This window comes from Chelon labrosus (assembly GCF_963514085.1).
Source record: "Chelon labrosus genome assembly, chromosome: 3".
Classification (NCBI taxonomy): domain Eukaryota; kingdom Metazoa; phylum Chordata; class Actinopteri; order Mugiliformes; family Mugilidae; genus Chelon; species Chelon labrosus.
In genome coordinates, this window is record NC_140339.1 from 30,284,853 (window position 1) to 30,300,166 (window position 15,314).

A 15,314-nucleotide genomic window follows, 5' to 3' on the forward strand; every position below is an offset into this window, starting at 1 on the left:
CAATGTTCAATATTGATTTTAACCCTATATTTTCCGAGGTGTGCATTCCCTCCCTCTCGCTGCGGAACTTCCTGAAATCTGGATCAGTTGACTTGTGGTGTTAGACTCAAATCAGTTGCAGCAGTTGGACTTTAACACTAACGACTAGTGGCGTCACATTTTTTGGAAGGAGTTTAGATTTTGACCTTGCTGTTGCCGTTGACCCCTTTTTCAAAAAACGTGTTTTAAGGACTCTCTTTACAACACTAAGATTGTGCATATTCTGATGGAAAAGTGGAAGCTAGTAGCTTCAAAAAAGAGCTTCAGCTGATATATGAACCACTCTTTCACGATTTGAGCCCCATGAATCCTGGCATTGTCATCTTGGAATATGCCCGTGCCATCAGGGAAGAAAAAATCCATTGATGGAATAACCTGGTCATTCAGTATATTCAGGTAGTCAGCTGACCTCATTCTTTGGACAACATAATGTTGCTGAACCTAGACCTGACCAACTGCAGCAACCCCAGATCATAGCGCTGCCCCCACAGGCTTGTACAGTAGGCACTAGGCATGATGGGTGCATCACTTCATCTGCCTCTCTTCTTAACCTGATGCCCCCATCACTCTGGAACAGGGTAAATCTGGACTCATCAGACCACACGACCTTCTTCCATTGCTCCAGAGTCCAATCTTTATGCTTCGTGGCAAATTGAAGCCTTTTTTTCTGGTTAGCCTCACTGATTAGTGGTTTTCTTAAGGCTACACAGCTGTTCAGTCCCAATCCATTGAGTTCCCTTCACATTGTACGTGTTGAAATGCTCTTACTTTCACTATTAAACATAGCCCTGAGTTCTACTGTTGTTTTTACTTTGATTTGATTTCACTAAACGTTTAAGTGATCACAGATCACGATCCATCATGATTTTTTTCGGCCACATTTCTTCTTGGAAGACGATGGTTCTCCACTATCCTTCCAGTTTTTAATAATGCGTTGGGATAGTTCTTAGCCCAATTTTAGTAGTTTCTACAATCTCTTTAGATGTGTTCTCTGTTTGATGCATGCCAATGATTAGACCCTTCTCAAACAGACTAACATCTTTTCCATGACCACAGGATGTGTCTTTAGACATGGTTGTTTAAGAAATGAGAAGCTACTCATTGCATCAGTTGGGTTAAGTAACTTGTTTCCGGCTGAAAGATAATCACCCATGCAGTAATTATCCAACAGGAGGCTTAGTTAAATCCAGGTGGTGTTAGTCAGAAAAATAACATTAATGTAGGAGAGCACACGCACAATATTTGCGTGCTCTCCTCACACTTCAAAATGTGAAGCTGCACTGAGACCATAAAACATGTTTTTACCAAAATCTTTTTGTTGTATGCTCCTGCAGCCTGGTCTGAAGATGGGCAGTCTGCTGGTTCGTCTGGGCAAAGTGCTTCTCCACAGCGCCATGGTTCTCCTCCTCACCTTCACCATTAACTACCTGGCCAAGGTGCTTCTCTTTGTTCTCTATCGCTCCTTGTCTTAAATTCTCTCTGTTCTTTTTGCTATTCTCTTATCAACTTATCAACCAGTCTTCTTGTCTTTCCCATTCCAGTGTGCACTTCCTTCTGTGGCAGCTCTCCTCTCCTCCTCTTTCACCTCATGTATCTAAAATCCATAAGTGTGATGTAACCTCACCGTATGATTTCAGCTTGTTTTATCTGCTTGTTTATACGTCTCAAAAAGCTGATCTTTAATCCTTGTTTGTGTGTGTGTGTGTGTGTGTGTGTGTGTGTTTACAGAAAGCTCTTCATCTCAGATCAGACGAACACATCTTCAAATTCATCAAGTCAAAGTTTGCCTTGGGGCCAACGAGGTATGAACACACACTCGTTGACTTGACACATTCTGAACATACACACACAAACTTAGATTCGCATCCTTCTGCTATTGAAAATACTCAAATACTGATATAAATAGGATTATAAAACCTCATTTGAGACAAGGGCTTGCTTCCACACAGAAGTGAATCCACAAAGCTTGCATATGTGCACCTACACATAACTCCTGACTCGATGCAGAGTGACTGTATTATTCACCAAGCACCACTGTTGTAGCACCTGGAGTGTTAGTCTGTGTTAATAATAGATGCAAACCTCCCATCGATCAGATACTTTGTATGTGTGTGTGTTGAGCATCTCATTCACTGGATAGCAGCTCCGGGGTGGCAGATAACACAGCTCACAACCCAGTGCCACACAACTGGCCCTTCAATTATTCAGGAGCCTGTGGAAAAGGCAATGCTTACACTGTGCTCGATCTCTGCCTCTGCCTCAATGCACGTTCCTCTCACTTGCTTAGACTTGTGTCTTCTGTCCTAGTGTTATTTTTCCATCCCTTGAGTCTTGCACTGCCTCTGTGATATATCACTTCTTGCTTCAGGTACTTATCAGCACTGTGTATCCGAAACAGCACTGCCAATGTAATGTGCAAAATGTACCCTACAATTTAATGTATAGGTTTATAAACAGGCATGCCATATTAACTTTTAGTAGTTCAAAGTCATGTTTCCTTCTCTGACACATTTACACTAGATGACCTCAGTTGCCATACCTATATACTATGAATAATGGAATGCAAACTGTTCATTAACATTGTTGTGTCTCCATTTAAAGAGCACAAGTATACACATTATAGATTTTTTGTAATTGAAAGAAAAGCCATTTTCTCCTTCGCACATCAATAACTATCTTGTTGGCAAGTTGTTCTTCAAAGTTGGCTTAAAAATGGTCCACGTATGAACTAGCAGACAAGAGTATCTAGGTATGTTTACTTATACAGCTACTTAACTACATTTCAGATGCAGATATAGTACTTTTTATGCCACTGATATTTATTTGCCCGAGTACTACCACTGGTTTACTATCAGAACCTCACTCAACCTTCTTGGCTTTAGGGCTGTCATATGGGTTCTAGCGCAAGTGAGATTAAATAATTCAGCACTTAAAAAAAAAAAGAGGAAAGAAATAAAAAAAATCCAGTGTAAAATATGAACACAACTTTGTCTAGTAGGAGATTTTTTTCTGCTTTCCTAATCCCTAATGATCTCACAACTTCTCAGTTTTATGTTGTGACTAGCTCCACCCGGACCAACTACCACAGTAAGATGCTGCTTCAGGAGTAATAAAGTAATAATGTGATACACAATAGTTTAGCACTCACAAGGGGCATTCTGCAGCCTTTTGCTTACAGTGAAATGCGGTTATCACTATACTCTAAGTATTTTTACATTGTTGTTTTGATACTTTTCAGCAAATGATCTGAACAGTATTCCTCCACTGACAATACACATTTGTTTATAGCTGTGTATTAAAAAATGTCCATTAAACTGATATGTTAAATTTGAAAATGTAGGCTGCTGAGAAAATCAATTTTCACACAGCATGAAATAATATATCTCCTTGGTTCTTATATTTTTTTCCTTTTTTTTTTTGATGGAGGGTCTTTTTCTTATTCAAATGGAAGGTCTCAGGATAGGAGGTATCATTTGCTGTATGGACTGTGAAGCTAAATGAGGCAATTTTGTTATATAGATTGAAAAAATTGATGTTATTAGACTTCACAGTGTAAAAACTTGCACTCCTTTGTTAATTATTACTTAAAGTAGATTTGAAGAGCAAGGTCCTGGATTGACAGAAACAGTGTAGTCAATACTGAGAGGCCAACCAACAAAGTGTAAAAGCCATTGACTGTTTTAACTGCTAACAAGTAATTTCACTCCTTTCTCTGCTCTCCTCTTCACCTTTCACTTTCTTTTGTTCTGTTCCTCCCCTTGTCTGCATCCTCCCTCCCTGTCCTTTTTGTCTCATCTCTCCTCCTGCAGGGATTTTGATGCCAATTTATATCTTTGTGAAGAAGCCTTTGGCCTGCTGCCCTTGGACACACTGGAGCGCCTGGCTGGTACCCTGCTGTTATACCCCTACATCCTCACTGTGCTGCTGCTCAGTGGCATGCTGGCAGTAGCAGCACTGCAGAACCTAAGGTACGTGTCTGAACTGGAAGTGAATATGACAGTTGTGTGATGGAAATCCTTGTTATTTGTGGTCATCGTCTAATTAACAACTCATTCAGCTAGGAATCCAGAGCATAGAGACAGATATAACAATTTCAGAGGAAGTTTTTCACCTTCATAAACAGATATATATACAGTATATAATGAGATACACTCCTTGGTGGATCTCTAAATGGAGCATTTGGAAAGAGGACCAGGTTCATCTGAGCTGGTAAAAAGTTCACCCAGACTGTGCCTTTGTGTAATGACAAGCTCATCTTAATAAAAATCCTGACAGCTCAGATGGAGCTTAGCATTCATCAAGAGAAGCTTTAGTACAAATGATTCCACCCTTTAAACCTGGAATCTGTGTGGAACAGCTGAGCTGTTGGACGTGTAGCATTGCTGTTGTTGTCTGAATGGCGCCCATGTCTTTTTGGCTGTAATAGAGTTTGAAATCTTACATATCACCTTCAGGACGGTTAGTCTCTTGACACCCTGTCCAATTCATTGTAAACAGAACAAATCATACTGTTTGTACCGGTCTGAGTTCTTGACTTTTCTGAAAGAATTCTTGATTCTTCCATTTCTCCTTTATCTTTTCAAAGTATCCTCGTAAATTGCCCAGTTGTGATATGAGTCTTCCAGTTTCTGGTGTACCGACTTTTCAACCCAGACGGAAATCAGACTGTGTGCTTCGAGTCTGTTTCATCCACAGCAATTCATTTGCCGTTGTTCTTGTTGCACTTTAACATTCCATTGCCGCACTAATGAATCAGTTGAGCAGGTGTCCGTTGAAGACAGAAACATACCAAACATTTTACTGATAAATATTAAAAATTTGTGTGAGTAATTCAAAGTAAAAATAGAAAGTTAATTTGCACATTATGAATGTTGTTGAGATATAAGATACTGTCACACACCATTGAGGTACCACGGAATAAAAACATTTATTCAGGGAAGTTGGTCAGAGGAGTCAGTGAAGTATAAATAAATGGACTGTTTCAACCCTTGCAAATAATAAAGAAAGTTTCAGCTGATAAGAGCATGGCTATCAGGTGGCTGAAACCCAGTCACGGTAGTAGTCACCATCTCTCTGCCTGCTCCATATTACTGCTTCATGCTCTGGAAAACAGAATATTCTACCAGCTGCTTCTTAAAGCTTCATTTGCCTGTGGTGCAAGGTGAGGGGCCACATTGAACTAATCACATTAGCATATCAACTTGCCCTCTGCTGTTGGAGGACTGGAATACTAACCTTATAGAACAAATGGCTATTTGCCAATTCAGGAATTAATTTAATCCAGTTTACCCCACATCACGTAGTAGAACTAAGAGCCAGATTGGATTTGTATTCAAATGGAAACCAGTGTCCGTCTGATTTGGTGCAGGAGGCCAAATCGTGGTAGTGGCATCATTGCCCTCGGGCTGTTCTGTAGTTGTCTGTGTGCTCAGTCCTGCAGACAGAAATGCTTGTGGTTGTGCATCATTGCATGTCTGCTTGTGCGCAAACTGCTAATGAAATCTGAATAATCTGAATAATACCAATTCCACCCACCTTCTCTTCTGCCTCACTTCTCAAGTGTCTGGCTGTAATGTTTTATGAATCACTGTGGTCTTTTGTCTCACTGTCTTTTTTTGTTGCTCAGCCGGTCTAAAGGAGGTTCAGCTGAGGAGAAGAAGGGCGCTGGAGAGGGGCGAGTGGCGGATTTTCGTCCAGATGTGGCCTATAATCTGTTGCACACACTGTTCTATGGCCTCCTGGCTTTCAGTACTATGAGGTGAGCTCATGCACTTCTAATTGTAGCATCATCTACATGCAGATGCCTGGATTCACACACATTACTAAGTAGTCACATTTTCACACAGGGGCTCTTGAAATGTACTTTTCCTCTTGATGACTTGATTATGAATGCCCATGAGCAGATGCTAACATCCAAGTGCCTCTTAAATGCGTTTCACCAAGTGTGTGGGAATGGTCTACTTTGGCCTTGATCAGTCCTCAATGCTAAAAGCACCATCCTTCTGTGCTGTAGTCTCTCAGATAGTGACACCTCTCACATCAGAAACAAAAAGAGTAGATACAGTTGAACAAGTGATAATTAATACTCTGAACCAGACTGTATGACCGATGCCTTGACATTTCAAACCTGTAACCACAGAGATGTGTAGTTGTTTGTACAACACAAGTCAAACTGAACCCACAAAAACAAATGACCATGACCCCGGTTGTTCCATTAAAGAGTGAGTCCTTCAGTTCAGATAGCAGTAAAATAAAGAATTTTAAACTGCATTTGTTGGCCTTTATGATTTGTGTTATATGATTTGTATGAGTTGTTAAGTTCTGGGGGATAAAACCCCTGATAGAAGTCTCTGTGCAAACTCTGCGTGTGAAATGATTGAGAAACAATGTTCCAGATAGAAGTTCAGATTACAGAAGCATGTTATTAGGACAAACTAAATTGTGCTAAACGTTATTTTTCTGTGCCACTTCACAAGATGAGCTAGATAGATGTTTAAGACCTAGAGTTGCATTTCATCCGAGTTAAGAGCAAGAGTTTTGGCTGCTGTTTACACTACATGTATATTCAGAAGCATATAATAGTAACCTCAGTTCCCATTTCTTGTTCTCCAGGTTTATCATACTTGTGTTTCTTTTTCTCTCTCTTTCTAGTGGTGCCCACACACACACACACACACGTGCACCCACACTCACACACACACACTGCCTGATTTCTCTGGTTCACTTTACTGCATCATCCATTGGCAAGTTCCACTTGTTACTGTGGAGCAGTCCCACTGCTGAGGTGTCTCTGGTTATAGGTGGCAGACTCCGGCAGTGGGATGAAAGGCCTGACACCAGTGATGGCCCCTTTACCACTGAACAGAAATATCCCTTTTGCAGTCAACTTTCACATCCATCTACTTCTTAATTTGCAGAATGTTTTGGCTTGCTGAGCTGGCAGCTTACTGTTGCTGTGACAATCTGGTTCTTAACAAAACAGTATCCTACCGTTAATACCAGAGCTACCACCCAACATAATCAGCTGACTGGCCTCAACCTCGGCATAGCCTGTTATCAGGATATACACTCCATGTTCTCCATTTGCCTTTGAAAGGTTATTCTTTGCAATCCATAAAAATGTCTTCCTGTGTTGCAAAATCGTCTGCCTCAAGACACAATTCTTATCAGAATATGAGTGTGGTAACAAACCACTGGAATTCACAGAGACAATTACAGAGAAAACAAATACCTCTTTTGGCAATTGGATAGTCCTACAACCAATCAGAGCCATTTAGTTGTAAACAAATTCAGCTTCACTCTTAGGTTCATCACTGTATCAATCCCACCAAAACCCAAAGCAATTTGATTGGCTCAGCAGGTCTTAGCCCGAACATTTCCCAACGGATCTTTTCCAGACCACAAAAAATTAGAAGGGGGAAGTTTGTTTTGCTTCCAGGCTAACATTGTTAATTTCTGGTCTTATGTATGCGCTTGAGTGTGTTTGAATGGGTTAAATCATTGTCGTGTGTTGACTGTAGGTTTGTTAGGGTTTCTCAGTTGGACAGGACCTCTAAATGTGTTTTGCCTGGGATCTTGGCACAAGGGATTGTAACATCTAATCTTGTGTATTGACAAATGTTGTCAGTTGCTACAATGGACATTTTTAGTTATTTATGAATCAGGGGTCTCCCCAGAATTTCTGCTGATGATTTTGAGCAATCAATCAAATGCAATCTTCCAGTTTCCAAAAGATATAGCTTAATATTATTCATAATTATTTTATGATGCTGAGTTTATGCTGGTATAGTATTTTAATAAAGCCTTGTGGCTAATTAAGAAATTAACAAGACAGGATGCTGACATCATGGACATTCCAAATATAGCAAATGCATTATGAATTATGAATCAAATGGCCTTAAAAAGGATATCGGCAGCAGAGCCAACCTGATGTTTTTGCTGATTGTATAATTTTATTACATGTTAGTTATAAAGTGTTATAACACAACTTGCTAATCTCGAGTAGAAGAGACCTTCCAGACCTGACTTCAAACTTCATTTGTAATTGTCGTATTGTACTCATTGCTAGCATCATTTATACATTTCCCGAGTTGAGCACATTTCAAGCTGCAAACACATGCTGCCCTGCTTGACATCCATGATTCATTATCATGAAACTGTAATTGCCTTTAACTTCAGGCTCTTTGTGAAGAGTGTCAAGTAAATTGTGGAGATTACAGGTGGAATTATCACTTCTGAAAAAGAGATCTGCAATTACTTGGTCAAATGGGAAAGGGGCCAAAAGGGACAAGTTTGAGAAGCAGGGTTTGAAAGCTTTATAAGAAGCTTAATTTGAATATGATTTTGGGTGTAGTATAGCCAGTAACTGGGTTATTCTTTGCACATGGATCTTTTACATTTGGTTTGCCAGATTTGAAATGATACGTGGTATGCAATATATTTAATACTTTCAGTTCTTACAGAACATATTTCTTACAGGAATTTAAAGTACTGATTGAATTCCAACAAAAGGTGAAAAAAAAATTGGAAAGCTTTTTACACAGTACAACTCGGGTAGAACAGAAACTGACACATTTGATTTCAGTACTTTCTCTAAAACGCTGATTAAGAGCTAAAGGCCAAAAGTGCAGAAAGCCATTTGTTTCTGTCAGACAGCTCCTTTGCATTAACAAAGTATTGAGATTTATTTCTGTAAGGCTGCATGTCTATATGCCCCCTCCCTCTCTCTCATGGCTCCATCTCAGTACCTGTCAACTTTAGGATCCATGTGCTTTGTATCAGAACTTAAAAAATAATGCTGTGTTTTAGGCGCTAAATTAAGTGCAAACACATTGGAACCATTTTACCATTTCAAGTTTTTTTTCCCCAAACTGAAGACGAGTTATTTGTCTTGTTTGAATGTAATGTTTTATGCTGGCTTGAAGGCATGAAATTAAAGAGCTGCATTTGTATCTGCCGTGTAATCTGTCTATGAAGAAAGATAGGGTTTGGTACAGAAAACCTTCTAAAAGCCAACACTATTTGATATTTCTTCTCTCTCCCCTTCTCTGTACCCAGAATGAAGTACATCTGGACTGGACACATGTGTGCAGTCGCAGCTTATGGTGTGTGCGGGACTGAGCTGTGGACTCTGCTTCTTAACGCCCTCCGGTGCAACACTAAAGTTCTGGTACAAGCTCACAACTGCATTTCCCGCTTACTGGCAATGATTCCCAATTCTAGTGACAGTGAACACAGTATCTATCATGTGCATTAAAGTTATTTCTACATTTCACAGCTCAGTGTGAAACACACTTGATTTTCATTTTTTGTATGATTTGTTGGTTTAATGTGATGGTTAACACTGCTTATTCCACTGTCCCGGCTCTCTAGCTTGTGATAACATTGTTAGTGAGGCCACTAGATGTCAGTGTGGTCATAACATGACAACAGCATGGCTCAGATAAATGCTGCTTGGGAGCAAAGCTGCTCTGGCTGTCTGTTATCTCAGTGTGCACCACTCATATTTTTTTTGCTGTCTGACTCTGCTTGGAATTATATTATTTCATTACCTTAAAGTTGTTTTCTTTCTCTCATTTTGCAGTTAAGGATTGCCAGATATGGCGTTCCTCTGGTGATGTTCAGTTTCCTGTATTACAAGGTGTGCCATTTTCTTGGTGGTTTATGTTCGTCACTGTATTACTGAGCTGAGTCAGTTTGTGCAAATGCTATGGAACGACACAGAAGAAGGAAAATGGACTAAATAGGTTTCATGGGAGAAAATGATAACCAGCTGTTGGATCACAACAGGATACTGAAACTATTTCTGACAGGAAAATAAATAAAAGGAAAGCAGTGTCTAAATGACTTTAATAGATGTGTTATATTCAGTGCTGTAATGAGATGTTATTTAAGATATACTGTATCAGTATGCTGTTTTCCATGGCATTTATAAACACATGGTTTTCCATCACTTGATTTTGTCTTTTTTCCTTTAGTTTTGGCCTAAGCTGATGGAAGAGTTATCAGAACTGAGGGAGTTTTATGATCCAGACACTGTGGAGCTCATGACCTGGATTAGGTACACACATACTCACACATACACCCACACTCAAATCCAGTGTACACATCACATTGAAGCAAATTTGATTAGCATGTTTCTGCAGATCAAATCTCTGTTTGTCTGATGTCCTTGATTAGTCTGCGTGTGTGCATGAGTGCCTACATGTGTATCGCCGCTTGTTTGTGGGGAAGACTGTCTGATGAGTGATGAGAGCCGATGGGTCTCCATGAATAAGACATGGGGCTTTTGGAAAGGACCCAGCTGTTGGCAGTGCTCTAACCCACCTCCGGGCTTCTGTGGCCAGGCTTTCGATCAAGAGCATCAGCCTGATGGGATCAGAGATGGAGCTGTGATTTGGAATGGCTCCGTACTGTTGCTGATGTGTGTGTTATGTGTTTGCACATCTGTGTGGGTGTCTGTCATTTTCTGGTCGTCAGGTTGGATGTGGAGCATTTTTAGTAGCTTGTATGGCATACCACATTAGCTCTATGGTATGCAACCAAAATATCCTGCTACAGGCGCATCACTTGTAGTCTGCTCTGGTGCATTTCCCATTTATATTCTATTTAGACCAGCACAGTTAATTGAACTAGAATCGGGGTAGTTTTCCCAGAGGGGGTTGCTGATTGGTATTATTTTATACAAGACCAAAGTGAATAGCTTAAACTTTATGGGAAACGTGTCAGTGTTTCCATCTCTTTTTTCTTGTTACACCTATTAGGATTAACAGTTCCTAAAATACAAATGACACTCCATTGTAAATTTGATTTACAGAAGAATTTGAATTATTGGTTATACATAGATGAACACTGCAGTTCACTTATACACTGGATAAGACATAATTTAAGATGCCTTATTTCCATCCTATCATCATGAATGTGATGACAGTGAGTGGACAAGATACGATTTTTAAGAAATGGCCAATTTTGGTCTAATCCTATTAGACAGATAGTGGAATGTCTCAGAGAGGGGGAGAAGGCCGGATAGTGAGACTGTGGAGGAGAGGTTTGGATTCTGAATGTATTTGTGTGTGTGACATGGGTTCCCTTCCCTCTGGAGCTAATCCCATTAGGCTCTGAGGATTAGGGGCTGCCTAGAGTTACCTTGGTTGGGGCTGAGAGCAGGGCGGAGCGCTAAGCTTCTTGCTGCTGCGCTAATTACATTCCAGATGAAAGTGTTAAGATGGGGAAGGGGGTTCATGTTACGCTCTATTCTCTAGGTGACTGAGGCCAAGGCTATTTAGTGTTATACGCAAAGATCACAGGAGATTCTCCGACTGTGGCATAATATGGAGCACGCATGCACATAGAAGTGAAACATATTTCATCACCAACTGGTGCGTATACAGTATGTGTGTGTGTATATGTACAGTATGTATGTATGTATATATACAGTATGTATGTACATATATATATGTGGTGTGTGTGTGTGTGTGTAAGGGACTCATCAGAGTGCTTGTTTAAATACCCTTAATGAAATAAGAACAATAAAGACTTACCTGTTGTGTTATACTAGTAGTTACAAGGCTGAACTGTCTTTAATAATGTCAGAATTGTGATTAGTTTAGGCAAAGGATAGTTTGTGTGATAAAGATGGATTTTAAAATAAGATTAGGATTAATAGATTAGAGATGAGAAGGCCCTCTAGAGAGCTAATGATATATGTGAAAAGCGCTCATTAGTCCCGAAATACGCAGTTTAAGACATGTTGATGAGGGGATTATCATAATTCCCGTGACAATCTTTCAGGGTCCATGCCTTTACGGGTTTGAAGAACTAAGGCACAAGCATAATTCACAAGTTTCCACTTGATAATAGTGGTGGCTCCACAGCTCAGCTGTAGGCTGATACTCAGTTCTAAATGGACAGTCAATAAATCAATAGCAATGCCTGGTTGTTCCACTGCCTCCCACTCTGAGTTATAGTTGTGAGTGTGCAGTTTTTAAAGTCACCAATAACGCTGCTGTCCAACCCATGTGCTCTGTCTCGTTGTTTCTTGCTGAACTTTGTATGTCTTCACCTTTTTTAGATTTGCACACATATTTTTTTTAAAAAGCAGCTTTGTGTCAATCAAGTGGCTCCTAAAAATAATAATTAGTTGTAGCGTCACGCCTATGCTTACTGGCTTGTTATTCAGCATATTGTATTCAAGGTAGTGTATAACATGAGCAGCACGCACACACACGCACTTCTTGGTCAAGATATACAGTCTGTTTTTGAGAGTTATGAAGGCTGCAGTGAAAATTATTAATGAGCGCTTTGACAGCAGTTTTGTTGCAAATTCAGGAGGCTCATCGAGCTACTCAGCATGGAGACCCTTTCAGAGAAGGAACCCAATGCAAAAGTCAGCATATTTTAGCAAAACTCTGACTTGTTAAATCAAGTCCTTACAAAACAGGTGGTGTGTCAGTTCCTCTTTAAGTAACACTATGACCATTTCAAAAATGACCAGTGTGAACATTTTTTGATTGGTCCCCTCAATGAATGGTTAGATTTAGATGAATGGTCTTGTATTTTTATAGCGTCTTTCTACCTCAGCGCACTTACAGTCACAATGTCACATTTACACACTCATTCACAAGCACACTCACTTGCACACACCAGTGTTAAGCACTGGGAGTAACTCAGTGTTTTGCTCAAGGACACTTTGGCATGTGGTCCATGGCCCAGGGCTATGTTGTTTAGGCAAACAAAAGTTCATGGTTTATGACTGCAAATACTACTACTACTACTGTCTACTGATTCCCAACCTTAAATGTTTTAAAAACAAAAGAAACTAAACTTTTTCTAGACTAGGTGATATTGACCTAAAATTGATTTGTACCTACACATCACAGATAGTTATGTTAAGCAGGTTTTCCTCAGTGTCACATTACAGCTAGACTGAAGGCTTCATCAGCACAGTCAGGCAGACCAAAGTAACCATACTATCATAAGCTCGACACATCAAGCTTTGTTCACTGAGAGACAGAAAACTTAAATACAAAAAGAAACTAACACTCCAGTCATCAAAGGTCTGTCAAAAGAAGGCTGTTTAGTAGAGTCTCAGAGGACAAGTTGTGTCTCCGAACCACTTCTCAGGAGAGAAACAAAGCCAAGTGCTTGGGCTGGGCTGAGAAACACCAGCATTTCACAGTAGATAGGAAAAACATCCTGTTCACTGATGAATCCAAGTTTGGATTCATGCTGGTAACAGAAGATGTATGAAAGGAGATGAACAGGCTAAAGAATTCAAGATTCAAGAAGCTTATTATCACATACACAGCAAAGGTTACACTGAGCAATGGAATTCTTACTTTGCATGTTCCCTTCACACAAATTAAAACACGTCAAGTGCATACCTTTGCGTAGATCTGATACAGATGTATACAATTTAGCTTGAAATGTTTTAGCTGATCTCCCAGTTTGTGGCATTTTCCCCCTAAATGAGAGAGCAGTCTTACTTATTTATCATGTCTAGATAAAGGTTAAGTTCCTACCTCACGGTTCTGCAGATAATTTCCAGTGCTAATGGGTTTTCACTCTCTCTCCCTCCCTTGCTTTGCAGATCATGTCATTGTGTCTATCTGTCTGTCTAATTAAAGCAAATTACCTTATCCATTCTTAGGAAACACGTGCCACTACTAATTTGTATATCAATCCCTCTGTAAAAATCCATTTTCAGCTCCCTCTGTGAAACTGTATCTTTACCATTTTTACATCATCTCCTTTCTCCTTCTCCCTCTCTTGCTCCCTTAATTGTCTTCTTGTCATCTTGCTTCTTGCCGTGCTTCAAATTGTCTAAATTAGAAACATTTGGCTTCATCCTTAAATGGGAAAAGGGCAGTGTCTGTGATCTGTGCTAGTATGTGTGTGTCTGTGTGTGTGTTTTGTTCTCTGCATTCTAGCTCGTCCAGAGGCAGTTCAGAGAAAGAGTCAGGGAGGGACAGAGCGATGTCCTTGATTGAACTACACAACTCTCAATAAGAAGTGAACTTTCAGTAGAATATCTCGTAACTGGTATATGTATAGATTAGACTAGATTAGATTAGATAGATATAGAATAATATCACTGTTAGACATCATCTATTTAAAATGTTCTCTGCCTGATCAAATTCTTGTGTAGTTGGATGCTGGGTGTTGTGGCTGTCTTTGGACAGGACACGCAAGCAATTTCAACTTAAACTACCTTGTGGCTGATTCATTTGTAACTACTAACTTTAAAGCTGATATGGCAAGTACTTTAGATCACCTGATAATTTTACCAATGCTCACAGTTCTTTCAGTTTTGTTTTGGTTACCACCAGATCCTAAGGGAATTGACTCCTCAGTGACCAAACGCTTGACAATGTTTATTAGCTAGCTGTTAACTGCCCCTAACATTTGGTGATGAACAGAGCCACAGCTGCCGATAATAAGGAGCTTATGTGCTCCTTAGAGGAATGGGATATAGTGAGTGAGTCAGAATGGAGATGGATAGTAAGTAACTGCTGATTGCGGCTTTCTGGACACGGGCAACAGGTACTACTTAATACAAGTACAGTACATGTAAAACCAGACAAATAGTAAGTTCCCTGTAGCCACCAGGCAAAAAGTGTCAATATTTCATTTTTATGCCAGTCACTACGTATTGACTACGAAATTGCATATACAATATAAACACACAATTCAGCTCAAGGTCAAAATGACAAAACATTAACCCACACATTAAGCCCAAGAACATGTTTAGTTTGAGACATTACAAATACATGCAATATCCCAAGATACTGTAGCACAAAAGATTATACTTTACAAGCTGTTGTAACTAGCATTAGGTAGCCAGCTCTCTTAGGCCTACAGTGGGTACGTATAGTATTTAGACCCCATTAAATTCTTCACTCTTTGTTATATTACAGCTATTTGCTAAAATCATTTAAGTTGTTTTTTTTCCTCATCAATGTACACACAGCACCCCACACTGACAGAAAAGCACAGAATTGTAGACATTTTTGCAAATTTATTAAAGAACAAAAACTGAAATATCATGTGGTTACAAGTTTTCAGACCCTTTGCTCAGTATTGAGTAGAAGCACCCTTTATAACTAATACAGCCATATTATATTAATTAATACTGACAGTTGTCAGGATGGCCGAGCGGTCTAAGGCGCCGGACTCAAGGGTTATCTCATTCCCAATCTCTTTCCAAATGCAGGCATTCAAATCCCACTGCTGACAAGACATTTACAGGGGAGCTGTAGAGAGAGGGTCTCAGGTCC

The 15,314-nt window shown here is 39.8% G+C and overlaps 1 protein-coding gene across 1 annotated transcript in view; it reads left to right on the plus strand.

The window, feature by feature from the left end:
• dpy19l3 (dpy-19 like C-mannosyltransferase 3) overlaps nt 1-15,314 on the plus strand; it is a 47,271-nt gene that overhangs the window by 18,763 nt on the left and 13,194 nt on the right. The window contains exons 9-15 of the mRNA XM_084541344.1: nt 1,374-1,475; nt 1,768-1,841; nt 3,849-4,007; nt 5,666-5,797; nt 9,097-9,208; nt 9,623-9,679; nt 10,017-10,099. Coding sequence (XP_084397470.1) covers nt 1,374-1,475; nt 1,768-1,841; nt 3,849-4,007; nt 5,666-5,797; nt 9,097-9,208; nt 9,623-9,679; nt 10,017-10,099 — 719 coding nt within the window. The remainder of the gene's footprint in view (nt 1-1,373; nt 1,476-1,767; nt 1,842-3,848; nt 4,008-5,665; nt 5,798-9,096; nt 9,209-9,622; nt 9,680-10,016; nt 10,100-15,314) is intronic.